Source organism: Suricata suricatta, chromosome 9 (assembly GCF_006229205.1).
Source record: "Suricata suricatta isolate VVHF042 chromosome 9, meerkat_22Aug2017_6uvM2_HiC, whole genome shotgun sequence".
In the NCBI taxonomy this organism is placed as follows: Eukaryota; Metazoa; Chordata; class Mammalia; order Carnivora; family Herpestidae; genus Suricata; species Suricata suricatta.
In genome coordinates, this window is record NC_043708.1 from 11,734,868 (window position 1) to 11,756,501 (window position 21,634).

A 21,634-nucleotide genomic window follows, 5' to 3' on the forward strand; every position below is an offset into this window, starting at 1 on the left:
CCCCCCCCCCCCATGGCTTGACCACTCGAGTAAAGGACCCACTCCCCAAAAATATCCTTGTGTAGTTTCGGAATCCCTGAGACCGGGTGGGTGGCGGTGGCGATTGGGGGGTTCCGAGTGAGAACGTATACAGGCTGGGGCTCAGCGCAGTCCTTCCCAGTAGATTTGAGACGTGAGAAATTTATTGAAAACTCCCTTTTAGGGTTTTGTTTTGTTTTTCTCCTCCGCCCTGGAACGCTCCAGAAAAGCGGGGAGGAAGTTTTTCCTCCGGTCTGGCTTCTGTTGCCTGGCGCGCAGAGCGGGTAGAGGCCCAGGAAAAGGGTGGGCTTGGTGCCTGCTGAAAGGTGCGTGACCCCTTTTCCTACACCGGCCCCGCCCGCCTTTACTCCGGAGAGGTTTAGACTGTGCGCTTGGGGGTGACTTTTCCTGCCTTTCTCTTCCTGTCCCTTTCCCGGCAGGTGAAAACTTTTGGCTCATTTGGAAGCGGCGGCCAGGACAACCTGACAATGTACATGGATTTAGCCGACGGCATCTTTTTGAACCAAATCATGTTGCAAATGTAAGTTATCTACAGGGAGAAAGGGAAGAATGATATCTCAGAACATTGACGGTTGTAGAAATGGAACATGAAATTGAAACAGGAGGGTTCTTTGCAGGTGGGGTGGAAGTGTGAAGGCGACCTCTTGCCATTCATGGGCATATGGAGAATTCCGGGACAGCAGGTTGGCAACTTGTTACAGAAATTTGAAATGGAATGACTATCATCCACTTGGTATAGATAGCACAGTTGAATTTAAACTCAGATATTTGGGGCGCCTGGGTGGCTTAGTTGGTTAAGCATCCGGCTTCAGCTCAGGTCATAATCTCATGGTTCGTGGGTTCGAGCCCCACGTCAGGCTCTGTGCTGACAGCTAGCTCAGAGCCTGGAGTCTGTCTTCAGATTCTGTGTCTCCCTCTCTCTGACCCTCCCCTGCTCGTGCTGTCTCTCTCTGGCTCTCAAAAGTAAATAAAAAACATTAAAAAAAAAAACTCAGATACTTGAGGTTTGAGCTCTGAAATGAAAAAAAAAACAAAACAGCAAAACCCCTTTTGGGGGGCAAGGAACTGCAGCGGAGGGTCTAGTTACAGGAAGTGTCTAGGGTGGACCCGGCGCATCCGTGAGTGACTATAAAGTTTCACTCTAGGTTGGGATGCCTGTGTTTCTGAGCTCCTTTCCATTTCATCTTCCATTTTCAGTTGCTCTGTAGCAAGTGCAATTGGTTAAGGCCCTTCCCCTGAATTGGATTTGAAGTCACTGTGTTCAGGCAGGCCCTGAGCGTCTCAGGGCTGTGGTAGGCTTTGTCTTGAGGCACTCGTAGCTTAAACAGGGTCTCGTGGAAGTTACAGATGCTAGCATGTATGTCTGACCACATCCTTTCCTGTTGCTGAATTCTGCAGAGCCTGTTTGATTGACAGCCTGCCACGTGTAGGTGTTGGCTCTTACCACTGCATTCTGTTTTTAACCCAGAAAGTGCAGGGAACATATTGGAACTGAGTGTCTGTATGATTCACAGGCGTTTGAAGCAAAATAGACCATCCTCATGATCCCCATGCATCAGCCCCTTATCCTCACCTACTCACCTGCAACTAAGCGAGCTGTGCTGCGGGAACACGAACCCATTAGCTGATGAGAATCAGCTTTGCGGCCCACACAGAAGGAGCGTTTAGCTTGGGCGTATTCAGAAAGTGGTTTAAATAGATCTACTTGAAAAGGCCTGTTTTTAAAAATTCCCTGGTAACACTCCTCCTTTTAGTAAGTCATTGGGTGTCATGTTGTGTGAGAGACACTTCAGTTTGCCTTTTTTTTTTTTTTTTAAAGGCACAACTGATCTTACCAATCTCGTGTTTGGTTAGATGCTAAAAAGACAAATCTGTGGCCAGTTTTGGCAGCTCTATGTCTGAGAACATTGATGGAAACGCGTGTTCCTGGGGTTGTCAACTGGCATATTTAAGTTCTGGCAACTCTCCCCCCATTTTGGTGGACCCCGAAAGTTCCTAGATTCCATTGGTGCGGTGACCAGTGTCCTTAGCCAAGCCCAAGACTGTTTAATTAAAAACAGCAGTGTCCCCAGCCTTTTCATTGAGGTTTTACACCCAGGCAGAGGGGAGAACAAAAGCCCCGGGACTGTTTCTCTTTCTTCCCTGACCTTTGGAATTCCTGAAGCGTTTACCACTTGCTTGTAAATCAGGAGAGCCTGTTGGACCATTCCTTTGAGAAATGCCAGCTCATCACTGGTTCACACTTGGCCCGTGGCTAAATTCAGTTTGAAGGGCTTCTCCACTTCCCTTGACAATTTTAACATGGTCTCTCCTCTGTGATATGCCAAGAGAATCGTTCTAGAAGTGGGAGCTGATAAGGCTGCGACTCTTAAGGCCTCAAAGCCGTGTTTCTGGTGCCTTCTGACCAGGGTCAGGAACAGAGAAAAGGACACCGGGAGGCTGTTTGGGTGGCTTTCCAGACGAGGAAATCCAGGAGTGAGTGACTCCAGCAGCGCGCGGTTTACTAGTTGGATGATCAGAATAACCCTCTTCCAGCTAATAGAAATCAGAGCATGGTTCGCGCCTGGAGGTGGGTGGGGGATCGGCTGGAAACGAGACACAGGTGAACTTCTGGGGATGGTATCGCTGTTCTGTATATTGAATGAAAGACATTGTGTTTTTCAGAACTCATCAAGCTATGACTTATTTATGCATTTCACTCTATGTAATTCCCTCAAAAAAAAAAAGAAAAAAGCATTCCTGTTGGCAGCCTGGGTAGCCAGCCAGGGTTTGGACCCTAAGTCAGCTTATACTCACCAAGTGAGGCTGGGCATACTGCTCAGCACTTCAGTTTGCTCATCTGTAAAATGGGAAGTAAATTGCCTCCTTTAAGCAATGGTCGAGAGCAATAAAAGGGGATGATGTGTTAGCGATTAGCACGGTGCTTGCCACTTAACAAGTATTAGTGTCAATTAAATATGCGCCATCTTAATCCAGAATGGATTTGAGGCGCCCCATAGGAGTTTTCCCAGTCTCCCTTTCTCCCACGTTGCTAGTCTCCCAGATTACTGCATACTTCCTAGCCTTGGTCCTCGGCGAGCACTAGTGCACAGCTGGACGCTGGGACCCACGTCCAAGCCCCGTGTCTGACACTGTCCGTAGTAAGCCTCTGTTCACTTGTGCCAAGTGCAGAAATGTCAGGCTAACTAGCGGGTAAGTGATAAGGCTGTTGTGCCTTATCTCCTATGCTGGTAGCTCCAACTGTGTGCTATTTGCCTATTTTGATAAATTCTCCCCAAGTTGGTCGGGCCTGGGAGAATCGCAGGGAGCAGTATGCTGAGTGGGTTGCTGGAGCTCAGATAAGAGGCATGTTACCTAACACTTCAGAGCCATATGGACGCCGGCGGGGGTCACGTGGCTGCACCTGGGCATTGTCTCCCGCAACTGAAGAAGGCCGCCGGAATAGTCTTTTGGCCCAGGCCTCGCGGTGACATCAGTGCCTGGAAGCAAGCAGGAAAGCCCTGCAGGCTCAGCTTTCAGGGGGGGCCCAGGTCCAGGAGAATTCTTGAGTGAAAGGCATTGAGTGGCTTGGAGCAAGATGCGTGGGGCACCCTGCTGAATGGTTCCTCTGTAAATGCGGCCTCTCTCGGTGATGTCCTGGTGCCCAGGGGAAAACAAGATTTCTGATTCACTTTGGACACATTTCTCACTGTCTCACAGCAGAAGTATTTAAGTACTTGTCTGCCCGATGCTTTCAGGGTCCAAGTTCACATTCCCCTCTCTGGCACTTACCAGTTCTGCCACCTTGAGCACCTCTAAGCCTCGCCTTCCCAATCTGTAATAAGGGGATGGTATTTATAAACTTGGGGGGACTGAATAAGATTATGAACATAGAAAATGCCCGAGAAGTGTCCCTCGTTGTTAGTGAGGCCTGGGGCCGAGTTGGTGTGTGCGCCTGCGTGCCTGAGCCCGTGTGCATTCATGCTTCTCAGAGCAGACACCTGATTTGAGGCGATGGCTGTTGAGTGCAGCTGGGAACTTGGGATTGGGCCTGAAGGTGTGTGCCCTGGCAAGGCCTGTGGTAGGTCCAGCCCTATTTGCTTTATTCAGACTGCTTTGTTTACCCCTGGTGCTTACTGCAAAATTCAAGATCTTTATTGGGGGTTGGAAACCTCCCCAGGCCAACGGGGGAGTTTCCTAAGTTTCTAAAAGGCTTTTGAAGGATAATTTCCCCCCCTAGTGTGCTAGAAGAGGAGTTCTGTACCCATTCTGCATATGTGAAAGGTGAGGATAAAAAGGCAGATACTTGTTAGTTGAATGTGTTTGTGTTGGCAGGAAAGTGTTGGAGCAAAAAAGATTATTTGTGAACTTAGAGGATTTCCTTTTGTGGCTACAGTGTACAGTACTCTTCATGGTGGCGTTGAGTCCTTAAAAATCACACCAAGGGGCGCCTGGGTGGGTGGTTCAGTCAGTTAAGCATCTGACTCTTGACATCACCTCAGGTCATGATCTCGCGGTTCGTGGGTTTAAGCCCGGGCTCAGGATCTGCATTGACAGTGCAGCGCTTGCTTGGGATTCTCTCTCTCCCCCTTTCTTCCTTACCTACTCACTCGCTTGCTCTCTCTTTCTCCAAATTAAAAAAAATTTTTTTAATTACACCAAACATGTACTTCCGTTGTAGGAGAATAAGAACAGGTGAGCAAGGGGCGCCTAGGGGGGCTCAGTCATAAAGCATCCGACTTCAGATCAAGTCATGATCTCACAGTTCGTGAGTTCAGGCCCTGAGTTGCGCTCTGTGCTGACAGCCCGGAGCCTGGAATCTGCTTCAGATTCTGTGTCTCCCTTTCTTCCTGCCCCTCCTCCACTTGTGCTCTGTCTTTCAAAAATGAATAAATGCTTAAAAAAAAAAAACTGTTGAGCAAACTAAACCTACCTATAATTCTACCATGTAGAGGTAACAATGCGAATCTTGTGTCTTCTGGTCAATGTGTGTAGTATGTAGGCATATGTTCCTCAATGTATGTTAATACAAACTTTGGGGCTCATGCTGTTTTGTTTTTTTTTAACATTCTTTTTTTTTTAACCTGTGCTATATTGTGGACATCTCTCTGTCAATATATCATTTCTTAATTCAGGTTTAAATTTTGGAAGTCTTTGGAACATAACCAAAAGCTGGGGGCTGGCTTTCACAAAGGAGGGGGGTGGCATAGTTGCTATAAACCTAAATCATAACTCTCTTTAAAATCCTAGGGCAAGTTGATTTCCTTTTTTCTAGTTAGAGGTTTTTATGAGAAGGAAGCCCTGGGGGCCCTACACTTTGGACTCGGGTCTCCAAGTTGGGACACACTACCGGATGCTTGCATCCCCGGTGCCTCTCTCCTGCCCTCTGACATCTTGATACGGGGCTGTTGGGCTTCCGCATTCTAGGGCTATTGTGGAAAGCAGGCCCTTGTTATGTAGGATGGCTTTCGGGGATGTGTAGTTGTGCAGTGGTTACATGATGTCCTCTTCCTGAGATACAGGACCGAGTATGGTCCAGGTGTGCCAGCGCAGACCTGGCCTTCACAGAATGACAGCCTAGGGCTGGAAGGATCCTATAGTCCTTTTGCAGATGAGCACGCTGGGGCCCAGAGAGCCTTGGTGAGTCCTGTACCCCGGACTGGAATCCGTGTCTCCTGACCCACTTCCTGCAGCACAGAAAGGGGGAGGTTACTCCGTGCTGGGAGAATGAGGATGAGCCTTACTGAACCCTTGCTGACTTTTGTTTCCAGTTGTTTCTTCATACCCTTTCTACACTGAGAGCCTCAGTTGAAGGATGGGAGGACTTAATGATGGTGCTAATGAGTCTAATTACTCACAGGGTAAGCATGGAGGCCCTCTTGGAGTGCTGTTTCCCTCAGCTGAACCGGGAGAGCAAAAGCCGAGATGGTCAGAGGCTTCCCTGCTGTTTGCTGTGGGACACCAGGTCCCCCACGCCGTGTGTGCCGTGCCTTTGCACCTGCTGTGAATGTGGGGTGCCCACCACGCGTGCCGAGCCCCCTGACTCAAAGCTGGCACCACTGTAGCTAATCAGAAAAAGCCCTGCGTGTTCGCGAAGTTCAGTTTTAAGTACTTTAGTCACATTACGAAGTTGTTTCTCCTCTCGAGATACCTAAGGAGAAGAGAAGTGCGCCTTTGAGATAAATTATTTGTAATGTTAGGTCTACTTCTGTAGTGAACCGTGCCTCTGCGGCTTAAACTCTGAATGCCGCCTCTATTCCTAAATTAAGTTCCACTGAACTGGTAACCTTTGTTTTCTCACTAATGAATGGCTCCAAGAGAAGCCTAACGTGCCAGTGGCTTGGCCGGACTCCATCACTGTGTGGGGACAGTAAGACATGTTGTCACGTGACAGTTGAAAAGAGAGCCCCTGGTTGCCCCTTAGGTACCCGTGTGATGATTTTAGGGGCTGCCGGATGTTTGAACAAAATCCATGACTGATGGACAACACGTCATGTGTAAAACGGTCTGCGTACACATGACCAGGCTGGGGGCTCGTGGCGTGTATGTCCAATGCGTAACGGCTGAATTCCAAACAGCTCCTATTATTTAAAAAAAGATTGTACTTCCAATGACATTTGAAAAGATTTCTGTTTGTAGATTTTTTTTGTGTGGCGGGGGGGTCAGTTTTGTGTTGATTATTGGCTTTGGGATGAGTTGCATGGCATTGAGGTTGATTTCCTTAACCCCTCCCCCGTTCCTGTGCTCTGTCTCTTTGCGGGGCTGTAACTGAGGAAGAGGCGGACTCTGCCTTCACACCACCCCCTGGAGGTGTGGCAGCCTTATGGCGAAGCCTTGAAAACAATCCTCATTTCGCTTGGCCCTCCTTGAGGAGGGGACAGGCACCTGGGGGCAGGGGGCTTGGCTATGAAAAGCATCGAGTGGTACCTGGGGAGGCAGAAGCTCAATTTCTTCTCCTGACTCTGTTCTCTTCGCCTAAGAAACGTTTTTGAAAAATGTTCTGGACGTAGATGAGTGGAATGATGAATCACTCGATTCAGATTTCTCGTTTTATCGCAGCTGGACCTGACTTTTGCTCGAGATTGGAAAAGAAATGACACTTTGGGGGTTTCCCACATGAATTATTTATATTTCGGCTCTTAGCCTTTCTTGCTAAGGGTGCGTTGTAAGCCATGCCCTGTCACAGACTCCGGGGTTTTTCAGGGTAGAGCTGTGTCCCCAAAATGTAAATCACAGGCAGCACCAGCCTGGAACAATGTGGTTGACGGGGTGGGAGGGGGGAGATGGAACTTTAATGATTTTGATTTATTGTCAGAAAATATCATCATTTTTTCCCTTTTCTTTCTTGGTATTTCATATATTTTGGTCTGTTCAACTTTTAACATTTGCTTTTATTTTTTAGTGTAAGTGTAGTTATTTTGAGAGAGACCGAGACAGCATGAGTGGGGGAGGGGGAGGGAGGGAGACACTGGGAATCCCAAGCAGGCTCCCCGCTGTCAACACAGAGCCCTAAGCCGGGCTGGAACTCAGGAAACTGTGAGATCATGACCTGAACCAAAACCGAGAGTTGGATGCTTAACCGACTGAGCTACCCAGGCGCCCCTTAACCTTTTTTAATCTTGAGATGGGTCATTGGTTCTTATACAATATAAGTTTTTGGGTCTGCACTGGCATTCGGTGGTGGATTTTGGGTGCTGCTAACAAGCAGTAGGGATGGAAATAGCATGGACTCTGGGGCTGTGATGGGCTAGGTGCCGTGGGATGGGGGAGCAGGGAGGTCATGGGCCCCTGCACCCCCCACCCCCCACCCCTGCCAAGGTCCTGGGCTTGGCAGTAGCAGAATAGGATTCGACTCCATCCACACTGTCACAGCAGCGTCGTAACCTAGGCTGGGGGAGGACGGAGCACTCACTCTCCCCTGGGAATGGGGAGCATGGCAGATGCTGGGTCATGCAGTTTCCATCCTCTTCCTTCTCTAGAGACCCCAGGCCAACAAATCAGCGTATCAACAAGCACGTTAACAACGATGTGAACCTCCGCATTCAGAACTTGACCATCTTGGTGAGGAACATTAAGACCTACTACCAGGTAAGGGCTGGGAACACTGTCCCCCCCCCCCCGCCCCAGGGTTGTGCTGTGCAACTGGCAGTATCGACACTCAGACGGTTTCCCCACAGGAAGCTAAGAGGAAACGGTGTTCATGGTTAGGCATCTACTCACTAACGCTTGGCGTGTTTTCACTTTTGCATTTTTTGGGGGTGTTTTGAGAAGGGTCAGATGTTGCATCACTTTGTCTGGTGAATGTCCTGTGTCCTGTGAGCTGTGTGCTGAGTATCCTGTGTGGTGTGGTGGGGGTTCGCGGAGATGCCCCCCCCTTCACAGCCGCAGCCCTGTGCGTGCAGCGGGAGGGGCACCGGCTCCGGGAGGGGCACCCTGACGTGGTGTCACCCACAGCTCAGTGAGCGTTTGTTCAGGGGCAACGGCTAGGGTTGAGGGAGGGAGGGGACCACAGCAGGTGTATGCTGGAACCCTCAGCTTGCAGACAGGGGCTCACAGTGTGGAGTGTCCGCTTGTCAGGGTCTCTCTGGGTCTCACGGCAGATAGGTGATGGGTTGGGCAAGGGAGCCTGATGGGGAAAGGCTGTTAAAATCCCCATCCCAGCCTTGGAAAGGTCAGGTGAGAGTCTTTGATGTTGATTGTAAATGGATTTAAAAACTTTTTTTCATTCTATTTTTTTTTTTACTTTTTTAAAAAAATGTTTTATTTATTTCTGAGAGAGACACAGCATGAGCAGGGGAGGGTCAGAGAGAGGGGGAGGCACAGAATCTGAAGACAGACTCCAGGCTCTGAGCTAGCTGTCAGCACAGATCCTGACCTGGGGCTCAAACCCACGAACCGTGAGATCATGACCTGAGCCAAAGTTGGACGCTTAACTGGCTGAGCCACCCAGGCGCCCCCTAAAAAAGTTTTTTTTTTAATTAATGTTTATTTTTGAGAGAGAGAGAGGGAGACCGTGTGAGCAAGGGAGGGGCAAACAGGGAGACCCAGAATTTAAAGCAGGCTCTGAGCTGTCTGCACAGAGCCTAAGGCAGGGCTCAAACTCCCAGACTGCAAAATCATGACCTGAGCTGAAGTCGCATGCTCAACTGAGCCATCCAGGCGCCATAATTGTAAATGGCTTTGAACTGTGTATTTCAGATCCCTGGTTTTCAAACTTCTTAGCAGTAAAACTTCTCCACTCCCCCGTAACCGCCCCCCCCCCCGCCCCCCGCCACCGCTCCCTGGGTGCATTTTTCCAGAAGCCTCAAGTGAAGCCATAGCGACTCTGGTTGACCTGAGGGACCCTAGTGTTCTCTACTCAGCTCCCTCCTTTCCCTCTGGAGATCTCGGTGGGTTCCCAGGACCCCAGGGAACACTGTTTGAGAACCACTGCTCAAGAACAGATCTTTTCCAGAATTCGTCTTGGGGCTTCGCTGATTGCTTGGGCAGACTTTGCCTCTGGGACCTGTTCTAGCATCCGCTTCCGGGGCTGTAACTCCGTCTCGGTGCTGGGGTTGAGAGGCATCTTCAGAGTGAGGAGGTCCTTGCAGATGTGAGGTGGCCGAAGGCTCTCTCCCTGTCCTGTGTCGTGTGGTTGCAGGCTCTGAGGTGAGCTGAGGCCTCGCGCAGGGCCAGCTCCTGCTGAGGGCTGTGGTGGCTGCAGGGGCCCTTGTTCTGACTCCGTAGGATTTTGGTGGGTGGGGGAGGGAGGGAGTGGTCTGTGTTCTGGGTTTTCTGGGATGATTGTTTCCACCCTCTTCTCCTGGAGGTGGGGGCGGGGGGGAGAAGGGGGAGCGGCCGTGAGAGGAGGCTTTGGTGCTAGGACCCTCTCCCTGTGTGGCCAGTTCCACAAGCCACCTGAGCTCGTTTCATGGACCGCCGGTGGCCCAGCACCTAGGAATCTGAGCAGCCTCTGGGAGACGTAGGTCCAGCCCCACCCTCTTAGTCCCAGCTCGAGGCCACCTGAGCTGAGGTGGGGGACCGGGGGTGGGGGGGGGGGCGGAGCCGAGCCAGCTGGATCTGTTGGGGGGAAGTGACTTTGTTTCCTCATCTGAGGGGTGCCACACTCAGGGCCAGGCTGCTGCAGCCAGGTTTCTGCTCGTGTTTCCTGGGGACGGCCCAAGCAAGGGAAACTGGGTTAAGGTGATTGGCCTGCCAGTGAACTGGAGGCTGGGCGTGGAGGGGGCTGTTCAGCGTGTACTCAGGGCTTGATCCCTGTCTGCAGGCACCATTCACAGTGAGCGAGTGCCTTCGATGGTGGCATGCTAAGTGCCAGGAGAAGTGGATGGAGCAGACGGTTCAAGTGACGAGACCTCTAAGCAGTGCTGCAGGAATGGGGGGAGGGGGAAGGCTTCTTGGAGGAGGGGACACCCTAGTGGACTCCTCGTAGGTGCCTGAGTTTCCACGTTTGGAGAGTCATGGGAAGGAGAGAAGGGGAAAGGGTGTCTAGGCAGAGAAAGACATGGAAGCATGAGACAGGTCTGTCCTCCATCTGTCAGGGGCTGCATTTTCTGCAGCTGCTCAGACAAAGGTCTGCTCCACTAAGTTTCAGATGACTCTGAACTGGGGAGGATGTGATCGTAAGAGGTCCCGAAATTCAGAACCGGCTTGCAAGGCTGGTCACGGCCAGCAGCTCTATCCATAAGTCTCCAGGTGTGTCTCGGGTCCCAGGTGTGGCTGGGGGGTGATGACCTCTCCCTGGTAGGAGCGATGAAGCTCTCAGGTGGAGGTGATGGCCCTGCATGGGCTGTCCCCTGCTCTTGCTGGCCCAGGAGGTCACACGCTGATGATGCGCAGTGGCTCCCGACAGCCCAGCCAAAGGGAGCTTGACGCCCATTTGAGATGGTGTCAGTTGGTGGTGGATTGCTGTTCCGTGTCCAGTTCTAGAAGGTGAGACATGGGGAGGAAAAGATGGCTAGTCCATGCTCAGGGCCCAGGAAGTCTCACAGGTAGAAGGGACGACCCTGCATCCCTGTTCTGCCTCTGCGCTGTTAACTTTTAGAAGGCAAGGCTGGTGTGTGTTCGCAGCCGCAGTCCAGAGCAAATGTTTGCTGAAGGCACTTGCTCAAGGCCTCAGAGCCATCCTCAGCCCTGATTGTGCGGAGAAAGTGAGCAGGCCGCTTGCTCTCTGGGCTGACACAGCTTAGGTGTGGGCAGTTGTGTGTGTTTTTTCCGTCCGATTTATTCTAAAACTAAGCCCTGGTTCTGTAAGTTATACGTGCTCTTTGTAAGCAATTTGGACAACAAACAAGTAGCAAGAAGAAAAGAACCACCCACAATCCCACCACCTAAAGACAATCCCTGTTAACATTCTGACTGTTTCCTTCCAGGGTTGGCATGAATAGTTTTTGTTTCACACCGTTGTGGTCATGCCATATACACAATTGCACATCCTGCCTTTTTTCCTTCCACCTGATGTTCAAGTGTAAACATAATTGGTCATTATTATTAAAGGTCGTTCAAGGAAAGTTTCCAAGAGAAGTACCGCCCGAGTCCCTTTGTGAAAGCGGCCCTGTGGGTTGTGAGGGCTCAGGATAAAGCAAGAGAAGTGTTGTTCCTTACTGGTCCAGGGGTGGCCTGGCAGGGTGGGAGGCTGCCCCCAAGTGAGTGGGGCTCCCGCTCCGCTTTTCGGTAGACTTGAGACCTTGAGTCTTGCCTGTGGTTTTTCTGAGACACTGAGGTCCCAGAAGCCAGCCTTGGGTCGTGTTTGCCAAGCAGTGGTTCTTTCCACTGGCTGTCCCCTTCTTTTTGGAGACACCGTGGGACAAGACAGTGAGGAGGGGGACCTCTCTTGAATAGTGTGGGGTTCTGTCACAGGAAGCTCGAGTTTTGGCTCTGCAAACCTTTGGAGACCATGATCCTTGACCTTCTGCTGGGGCAGAAGAGAGACGATGGGTAAAAACCAGCACGACCAGGCTCAGGCTGCCTCCTGACCTGCTGCTTGGACTTTGGTGCCATGGGGGCCTGGAATCTGCATTTTCAGAGGTCCCTCGGCTGTTAGTCTTGTCATCCTCATAGCAGGATTGGGAATCACTGGGCTTTCCCAAAGTGTGGTGCCCAGAGCAGTGGTACCGCCATTGCCTGGGAACTTGTTAGAAGCTCGGATCGCCCTCCGGCAGTGTGTCTTACCAGGCCCTCCAGGGGATTCTCATGCACGCTCTCTTGGGAACCGAGGGCTAGCACGTTCCTAGTGGTGTCCAGAAGAGGACACTTCAGCCAGCTGGCCCCAGGTGAGTCCTGTCCTTTACTTACAACAGACGCACGTCTCTTCTGCCCCGGGACAGCGAGGCAGAGGAGAGGGTGCCTCGTTCACTCTCTGGCTTTCGCCAGAGAGCAGGCTGGCAGTCCAAGGTGGGGGCACCAGCTCCAGGATGAGTCTCCATGGACAGGACATGTGCTGAGGCTCGGAGAAAGGCGAGCTTGGACCAGGACTGCCTGCTGCCTCCAGGCACCCGGCTGGCCAGCTCTGAGCCCGGCATAGCGTGATGCTTGTTTTACTGCTCAGCAGCCAAACCCTTTTTGCATCTGAGTCTCTTTTAAGTTAACGTTTGGATTTCTAGAACGGTTCTTTTTACATTCAGATTCTTGAGTATTGACATTAAATGCATGTTCATTTGACAGTGGAGCCAGTAGGAGAGTACGGCTAGTGTACCCAGAAATCGTGGTGCAGCAGTGGCCGAGGTGTGTGTGTTCCTTGGGGTTTGTGCATGGGTGTCCCGCTGCCGTTACCTGCCCTGGACACCTGCACCCGGGTGCTGCCTCCTGACAGGCAGGGCCTACTTGTCATGAGGCTTTTTTGGCTTTTTTTATGCTGCCGGGAAGCACTTCAAACAGAGGCCTGGATCAAGTCCAGAGCGTGTGGATCTTTTCTGCAGGTACACACACAGATCTGTGTCCTGAAATCGGGACCCGCAGATGGATGTCGGGACCCACCTGCAGAACTTACCTGAAATGAGAAATTTGCGCGGTTTCTTTGAGCTCCTCCCTTGACCGATCGTGTGCGGGCACAGTCTGCTGTCCCTCTCCGGGGTGCCTGAGTTCTCGGGCGAGAAGAGCACGGGTCCTCGTGGGCCCCAGGTTCCTTAGTCACGCGATGGCCATGGCCATGGCAGGTCCCCTAAAGGAAGCTTTATTTTTACAAGTTCCTTGAGCTTGGTTCGTCTCAGCTCTGGTCTCTCGCCAAGATCCGAAGGCCAGAACCAACCCAGAATATTGCTCTTTATCTCAGAAGGAAAACAGGATAAAGAATTTGGGGTTGCCTATCTTCTGTAGTCTTTTTCCTTTATTGCTTTGAAAAAATAAGTAGTACAGATGGTTATAAAGAGCTCTTGTGTCTCTGTCAAAAATAAATATGAACATGTGAGTGGTGTTCATATCTGCTTTAGGCTTTTTTTTCCCCTTCATATTTCTCTGATTCTTAGCAGTCATGTTGATGTGTGTGTGTCCGTCTATGTTGTCTTGTGTGCTGCTCTTAGATAAAAGTTACACATACAGCCTGTACCTTTTCCCCACTCGGCCTCTCTTGGATATCTGTTTTCTGTAGCGGGTGTATTTGATAAGCACGGGCTGGCTGGTTAAAATTAGAATTATCCTTAGAAGCGTGTGCTCTCAGTTGGAGAAAGGAAAGACTTTTATCAAAAGTAAGAATAGAAGGAAATGTACATTTGATATTGTTGGTGGGAACATAGTGAACTGTGGGGGGTCCGTCTCATTCATGTGATGTGTAGCGTTTAGTTCAAGTGAAGCCTCCTTAAGTGGGTGTGACCTGCTCTGACGGGTAGGGACAGTGCCCTGGGGAGCTTACAGTCCACACACGCCATTTCTCCAGTACCCACAGTTCGCCTGGAGTTTGCTTTGTGAATAATAATACCTTGTAACAAATCTGCAGGGGAGCCTTTACCTTCTCCACTTTTGATTTTATAGAGGAGCGCTATGAGGCTTCACAGGAGGAGGAGGGATATTCTTGATTTTATAGCTTATATTTACATTTTGAAGACATTAAAAGTAACACGTTTTACTAGAAAGATTTTTGATTGCAGATGGGATGGGAGAAATAAGGAAAAGTAAGTTCACCCATGATCACGCCACTTAGAGGGGCCGTGGCTAATGTTTTGGTATTTATGCCTTCCGTCTCTGCGTCTGTGTGTACGTGGATTATATCATCTGTACTATTTGTAACCTTTCTTTTCGCTTACTATGTGGCGAGCATTTTCCTATGGCATTAAACGTTCTTCCGTTATGTGAATTTTAGTGTCTACACGGCACTCGATCGCACGGCTCCACCGTTATCGCTGATACGGAGTTATTTCTGTCTCAGAATTATAAACAATACAACCATGAACATACTTGGTACTCAGACCTTTCAACAAATGTTTTCATTTCTTTGGGATAAATTCCTAGCGTTGAATTCCTGGGTCAGAGGGCATGAATACTCTGATGACTTCGGTTGCTCCCTGCCAGAATTGCCTTCTTTCCCTCGCCGGATTGCCCCTTCCCGTATGGTATTAAAGATGTGCAGTGTTGCGTTTTGCTGTGGAAGGGATGGTGATTTCTGTGTCTCTGCTGTGTGGACGAAGGTCAGATCTTTACACCTGGGCACGCTTCCTGGTGTTGGAGCATTACTGGGTGCTGGCTTGGGATCTCTAGCAGGACCGCCTTCTGGCGAATGTGATGTGGGTGACAATGTGGTGGTGAGGCTGGGCGTCCAGCCCTGGGAGGCCTTCATCAGAGGCCCCTGCGTCCTGTCCCCATATCAGCAGTAGGAGCCCTTTTTCTGTTACTGGGCTTGACCCACGAGCTCTCCTGCTTCCCTGTGACTGACTATTCGAGGTTTCCTGAGGGAACCTTCCAGGCTGTGTTGGGAGGTGAGCCTGAAGGGGCGGTGATCTGCGTGGACCCCTCCTTTCCGCTTTCCTCCATCCCACTTCCTGTCCCTCATTGTCTCTAGTGCGGTGATGACATGTGGGATGAGGAAGCCTGGGAGCCTGGAGGGGAAGGTGTCACTTGCCAGGGGCTGCCTGGTTCCTTTCTCTTGTTAAGGCCATTCTCCAGGCCTGAGATGCCCACTTCCGGTGGGGTGGGAGAGGGGGCACAGGAGGGAGTCCCCAGCTGGGGAGACAGCAAAGCTCATGGGGATCTTTCAGTAGGGGGTGACACTTGTCCTGAGCCTTGGAGGGTTGGCAAGGAGCCAGACTGGCTGAAGATGGGGTGCGTGGTGGGGGGTGTCCTGGGAGAGGGGAAGCACCTGCAAAGCTGTGGAGGGAGGCATTAGGCAGCCTGAGCACTGATTGAATCACTTTAGGGTGGCTAGCGGTTGGGTGTCTTTGGGGGTGGTGATGGGGGGAGACTGGAAAGGTGAGGCAGGTTCCACGGGGTGGATGCCATGCTAACGAATTTGAATTTCATCCTAAAGGACTTGGGAGTCTTTGGAGAAGTTTTAAAAGGGAAGGTTTTAAAAAGGCAATGCCGGCACTGGTATGAAGATCGGATTGGTGTCTGGAGGGAGCTGGGAGTCAGGGCAGATCATGGGGGCCTGGATCAAGGCAGGGGCGCGGGGACGAATTCCGAGAGGCTCCGTGGGGCGTTGCCCATGTGGGGCCATGGATAGAGCCCGCTTGGTGCCCCACCTGGAGTGAGCTTCTGAGCGTGTGTGTGTGTGTGTGTGTGTGTGTGTGTGTGTGTACAAAATGCTTTACCGGCTCTCAGAGCACTGAGAGCTGCAGCAGACCTGGCCCCCACTCCCTCCAGGGCTCTGGGGTTCAGAGCCTGCCCGATGGGGCAGCCATGGCTCTGAGTCAGCTGGAGGCGGGCCGCAGGAGGGTGGTAGTTTTCAGGGCCACTAGAATTCTCTTTTTCTACACTCAACAGAAGGCATTTACTCCAGACCTATGACCCTTCCTGTCCTGCAGAGCAGGGTGGGGCAGACGGGGCCCGAAGACCCTGGGTCATGTGCTTCGTAGTCCCACATCTACCCAGAGGGAAGTTTTGTTTCTGCAAAATGGGAGATGCAGTGCCAGTGGAACTTGATTGGGTTTTTTCTCCTTTTTGTTTTAGAAGAAATGCTGTCAAGGCATATTAAATAGCAAGCAGGAACTTCAAGACTTAGCTTTTTGTCCCCATCAGAAGGCTGGGAAGAAGATAACCGTGCCTCCTAGGAGCCAGGCCCTGGCACTGTGGGGAAGAAATTTCTGTCCCCATTTTACAGATTAGAGAAGTGAGGCCCAGCAAATAAGATGTGGAAACAGACCCAGAGAGCTGCAGGTTTTCCTAGTTGTCGGCTGCTTGGGGTGATGCCTCTCTAAAAATGAAGCCTTCTGTAGTCCTTTGTGGAAGGAGGGAGACAGCTTACTGTAGGTAGAGCATCTGTTTTATAAAGGTCGGCAGGGCCACGGGGACCTGCACTGACACCAGGGCGAGGTGGGTCCTAAGCTCAGAAGCTTCGTGTGGTGGGCCAGGTTGGGAGCACGGCTTCCTGAGGCTCTCCCGTGTTGTGAAAACTAGATTTCACACCAGCCTGGAGCCCCAAAGGAAGGGACTGGATTGCTTCAGGCACCTTGTGAGGCCAGAACTTCCGGGGTTGGGCGCTGGGCGGGATGGAGGGACACAGCTGGCCTCACTGCACCCCGCACCCCCCAGAGCAGCAGGAAGCAGAGAATCAGGGTTAATTGCAGAGGGTGGGGAGGGGTGAAAGGTGGGCCTGCGGTCATTAGTGGAGCTGGAACCCGTCCAGGCCGTGGAGGCTGAAGGCAAGCAGGGGAGAGAGACACACACACACACACACACTCATACACAAAGACAGAGGAGGCGGGGAAAATGTGTGTACACACCATCCTCTCTGGTCTTTGTGGGCTCCGCCTCCTGGCCTTGAGTCCAGACCTTGAATTGTCAGGGCTTTGCCTCCTGTCCCTGGGCTGCCCCCCCCCCTCGCCAATGCCTCCCAGGTGCTGAGGGTGCTGTCCAGGGCCCCTTGGGCTGCCAGCTGTCTTCGGGCCCAAAAGTCGCAGTGCGGGATTGGCCCGAGGGACCCAGCAAGCCTTTGCTTCTGCAAATCCGAACTTTGTCCTGGGTCCTCACCTTCGTCTGAATGGTGCTTCTTTCCTGAATCCTGTTTCTGATACGTGTTCTCTCACCATGAATGTCCTTCTCCACCTTTCACTCAAGTTTTCTCATAGTTAGTGGCCATTTGTTTAAGAAGGGTCATTTTGGGAGCCCTTCTCCGAAGGTCTGGGCACAGAACAGAGCTGGGGGTGGAGGCTGGGGGGGTGGTCACCCCCCATCATGCAGGTGGTCCGAGTTTGTGTTTTTGGCAGAATATTGGCTCAACCACGGCCGGAAGCTGTCGGATGCCGAGGCTGGGCCGTGCTCCCTGTAGGTGCAGCGGGCTGGCGTCCTTTTCAGCTGGTTCTTGGTGCTCACGCTTCCAGAGCGCAGCCGGGACTGTTGAGGGTCCAGCTCTGCTGGGTGAACGCAGGTGGGAGAAACCACTTCTTTTGTAGTACGCTGGACCCCAGAGACGTAGGAAGCCGTACGAGGTATCAGTGCCTTTTGTGACGAAAAGGAGGAAAGTTTCTCCAGTTTTGAGGAAAAAAAAAAGAAGGGTCTCTCCCTTGCTTAGGGTTTTGGTGCTGGTTGCCAAGACCAGCATGTGGGAGGTTACAACTACTTTGTCAGGAATCTCTGGAGAACTTGCCCGGGCAGGCTTCGCCCCTCCATAAAGCCGCCCGCATGGCTCATGTCCAGGGCTAAAAACAGTTCTTGTTACTCAGCCTTTCTTTTTGGAAAGGCAGAGTTTTTCTCCTACTTGGCTGTGGCACTTGGGGCCTTATAATTTCAGTCATCTTTCTGGTATGGAGGAGAAAGACTAAGGAGGGTGAAGAAGGGCTCGTCTTTTTTTTTCTTTTAATGTTTATTCATCTTTGAGAGAGACCGTGCATGAGTGGGGGAGGGGCAGAGAGAGAGAGAGAGACACACACACACATAGAATCAGAAGCAGGCTCCAGGCTCTGGGCTGTCAGCACAGAGCCCGACACGGGGCTTGAACTCTTGGACCCCGAGATCATGACCTGAGCCGAAGTCGGACGCCCAACCGACTGAGCCACTCAGGCACCTCGGAAAGGCTGGTCTTAAACTGGTAGGTCCGGCAGGGACAACGGAGGTGCTAAGGGCCTGGTTCTGAGCGTGTTGGTGGGGTGTGGGGACTGTTGGAGGCTTCAGGAGGGCTGTACCAGCTACACCCTGCAAGGTTTCCATTGGTTTGGGATTTAGGCTTCTCAAGAGGTGGCGGGGGGAGGGGGGGGAGGAGGTGTTCCAAATATAGGGCCACCCTCTGACCCTATAGCGACCCTGTACCTTATACCAATGGGGCACAGTGCAGCTAGGCGGGTGGTGAGCCTCCCATTGCGGCTTCTGTCCACCTAGAAAAGGAGACAAAACCGAAAAAGAACAAGCTCTTTGCTCAGAGTCTCAGCATTGCAATTCAGGGAGCCCCGAGGATGACAGAGTAACCAGAAAAGTCTCCCAGTCGTGTGGGAAAGCAAGGGGTTTTCATGAGAAGACGAAAAGGGGGTAATTACATGATGCAGAGAGGGAAAAAGAGAAAAAACCTGCTAATCTAGGGCTGACCGGTTGAGCTGCTTCTGATTACTTATCTCATTGATTATGTTACTGATGCCACCAAACACAGCTGCCCTTGGTATGTGCTAATTTTACTGTCCTTGTACGACACAACTGCTCTTTGCTCTGCCGAAGTTTTATGAGCAACTGCTAGTAGAACTGTTGCCACTTCCGGCCCTGGTCAAGAGTTCTTACCATTGGAAAGGGGAATGGAGCTTGAGAGTGGGGTGTCCAGAAATGTTATATGGTGGCACATTTCCATTGGCTGCTGCCCGGCTGGTCCTTATGTTGACTGAGAGGGGGTGGTCAGGTTTGCCTTCTCAGCGGGGGGTAGCACCTTAGCCACTGGCCCGTGGAATGGATGAGCGAGCTCTGTGGGGTGAAGGCCAGGAGGTGAAGCCAGAGGGGGAAGAACGAGATGGAAGCAGGGAGCGGGGGCAGAAGTAAGGGCAGACTCCACTGCTTTGTCCGATTGGGTCATTTCCTTCTTTCAAGAGTCTAGAAACTTGTGTGCCTGTGCCTACCCATGCGACTTAGGGAGGTCATTGAACCTCCCCCGTAAAGTGTGGGTAATGCCATACTGCAGGTTGTCGTGAGGCTCTGGCGAAATCGTGCCACGTGTCTAGAGTCCGTGAATGCTCATGGCTCCTCTCCCAGGCCGACCTGGCATTTGGTCTGTGTCCTACAGATGACGGGACAGAGAGAGCAAGAAAAGGAACTGGAAGCCTCTGTCTGCCGAGGCAGGAGGTAGAGGCGTGGGGTCCCTTGAGCTCACCACGCAGATTGGTGACCTTGGGCAGCTTCGTCCCTGAGTGTGTCGTGTCTGAAAATGAGGATGTTAATAGTGCTTGCCTCCAAGACTAGGAGGAGAGTTGAACGAGGGCCTTGTGTGGGTCCCCTGCAGGCCATGAGGGTAAGGTGTCCCCCGTGCTGTGGGCAGATCTGCCCCTCTGGGCGTGCTGCATTGATTTATTTGTGGGCGGCTCACGGAAGGGCCCTTTCAAGAGGTACACAGTGATTGGTTTGGATTAGTCCAGAGAGCATGCACATATGTGCTTGACTTGCCCTACACATTTTTTCCCTGTAAGCTTTTTAAAAAGTTCACTGTGTGCTCATGGCGTGCTGAGTACCTCAGGCCTAGTATTTTACACATGTCTCACAATTTTATCTGCCACCAGCAGTGAAACTTCACCTTAAAAGGAGGCACTGCATCTTCGTGTCTCACCTCATCAGCGTGGAAACGTGTCAGCATGTGTTAGAGACAGGATACAAAACAACAGAACCGTGACTCTGGAGTAAGTACTTCAGAAAGCAAGTCCTGGCATTCAGGGAACCCATTATTGGACTTGGCTTAGACCTGGGATGCTGTCTTCTAGGCTAAGATCATCTTACACAGTTCCTGGCCGGTTGCTTCTTTCTAGACTAATTGAAAGACAAGGTCTTGTTTTATATATGTGTACAAATATATGTTTATATGTGTATACATATATATGTGTGTGTGTGTGCGGGCATGCGTCTGTGTGTATTTACATTTGGTTTTTTTTTTAATGTTTTTATTAATTTTTGATACAGAGAGAGACAGAGCATGAGAGGAGGAGGGGCAGAGAGAGAAGGAGACACAGAACCCGAAGCAGGCTCCAGGCTCTGAGCTCGCTGTCAGCACAGAGCCTGACGCGGGGCTCGAACCCACGAATGTGAGATCTGACCTGAGCCGAAGTCAGAGGCTTAGCTGACGAGCCACCCAGGCGCCCCTACATTTGTTTATTTTTAAGAGAGAGAGTGAGACAGAGTGTGAGCAGGGGAGAGGCAGAGGGAGAGGGAAACACAGAATCCAAAGCAGGCTCCATGCTCTGAGCTGTCAGCACAGAGCCCAACATGGGGCTCAAACTCATGAGCGGAACCATGAGATCCTGACCTGAGCTAGCATTGGACGAGCTTAACCACCTAATAGATTGAATCACCCAGATGCCTCAGCGCCTTGCTTTTTTCATTCTTTGTGTCCCTTGATTGCCTGACTGGTATCTGGGACTGGGGACTGTTTAGGAGGTCCCTGGGGGCAAACCAGATGGGAGATGGCCATGGGGTGAGGTGACTGGAGCTTTTGAATCCCCCTCTTAGAGGGGTCCCCCGCTGCTTTCACACCAACCTGCAGGCTTTCGTGTGGTGTGTGCTTTGTTGATGGAGGTGCCGGGTGTCAGGTACTAGGGAGGCCCAGGCTCTGGGGTGTGGAAATTACATTGATTGTTTTCAACTTCATCTAGCCTGCTTGGCTCCCCCTAGCTTTGTAACATTTAGGCTTAATGGCTTTAAAACTTTAAAAATGAATGCCTCCTTTCCAAACCGCAGCAACCAAACAGGCTTTTCTTCCTGCTCCGGTAACCAGTCAGAACAGTTTCCTTTCCCTTAAACTGTGGAATTGTGGCCGCTTCAAGTATCAGAAACTCTGGGTGGGGGCGCCTGGGTGGCTCAGTCAGTTAGGCATCTGAGTTCGAGCCCTGCATCTGGCTCTGTGCTGACAGCTCCGGAGCCTGGAGTCTGCTTCAGATTCTGTGTCTCCCTCTCTCTCTGCCCCTCCCGCTCTTGTGCCTTGTCCTCCACTGTTGAGAATAAGTAACGTTAAAAAACATTGACCAAAAAAAAAAGAATCAGAAACTCTGCAGCAGTTTGGCACTTCTTAAGCTAAATTGGTCTTCTAGCCACGCCCTCCCGTTTACAGTGCGAATTTGTGATCTTGGAATTTTATAGCATAGAGCTTGTGAAATTGGACTTTTCAGATGGAAAGGGACTAAGTTGCAGCTGTAGATGTCCCGAGGTTGAGATGCCAGGAGAAAGAAGGGTGGGTGGTTTCTGGTAACTCCAGACTCTTCTTTAGCTAGCTTGGGCACTTAATCCAGAATGGCGTGCCCACACTTTCCGAGGAAAGCAGATGGGGACTGAAGGGTAGGTCCCCTGGGAGGAAGAGGTG

The 21,634-nt window shown here is 51.3% G+C and overlaps 1 protein-coding gene across 1 annotated transcript in view; it reads left to right on the top strand.

The window, feature by feature from the left end:
* Positions 1-253: 253 nt before the first annotated feature.
* The window catches only part of CCDC88C (coiled-coil domain containing 88C), a 124,778-nt gene continuing 103,397 nt past the window's right edge, over positions 254-21,634 (top strand). The window contains exons 1-3 of the mRNA XM_029952986.1: positions 254-344; positions 459-559; positions 7,998-8,106. Coding sequence (XP_029808846.1) covers positions 507-559; positions 7,998-8,106 — 162 coding nt within the window. The 5' untranslated portion in view covers positions 254-344; positions 459-506. The remainder of the gene's footprint in view (positions 345-458; positions 560-7,997; positions 8,107-21,634) is intronic.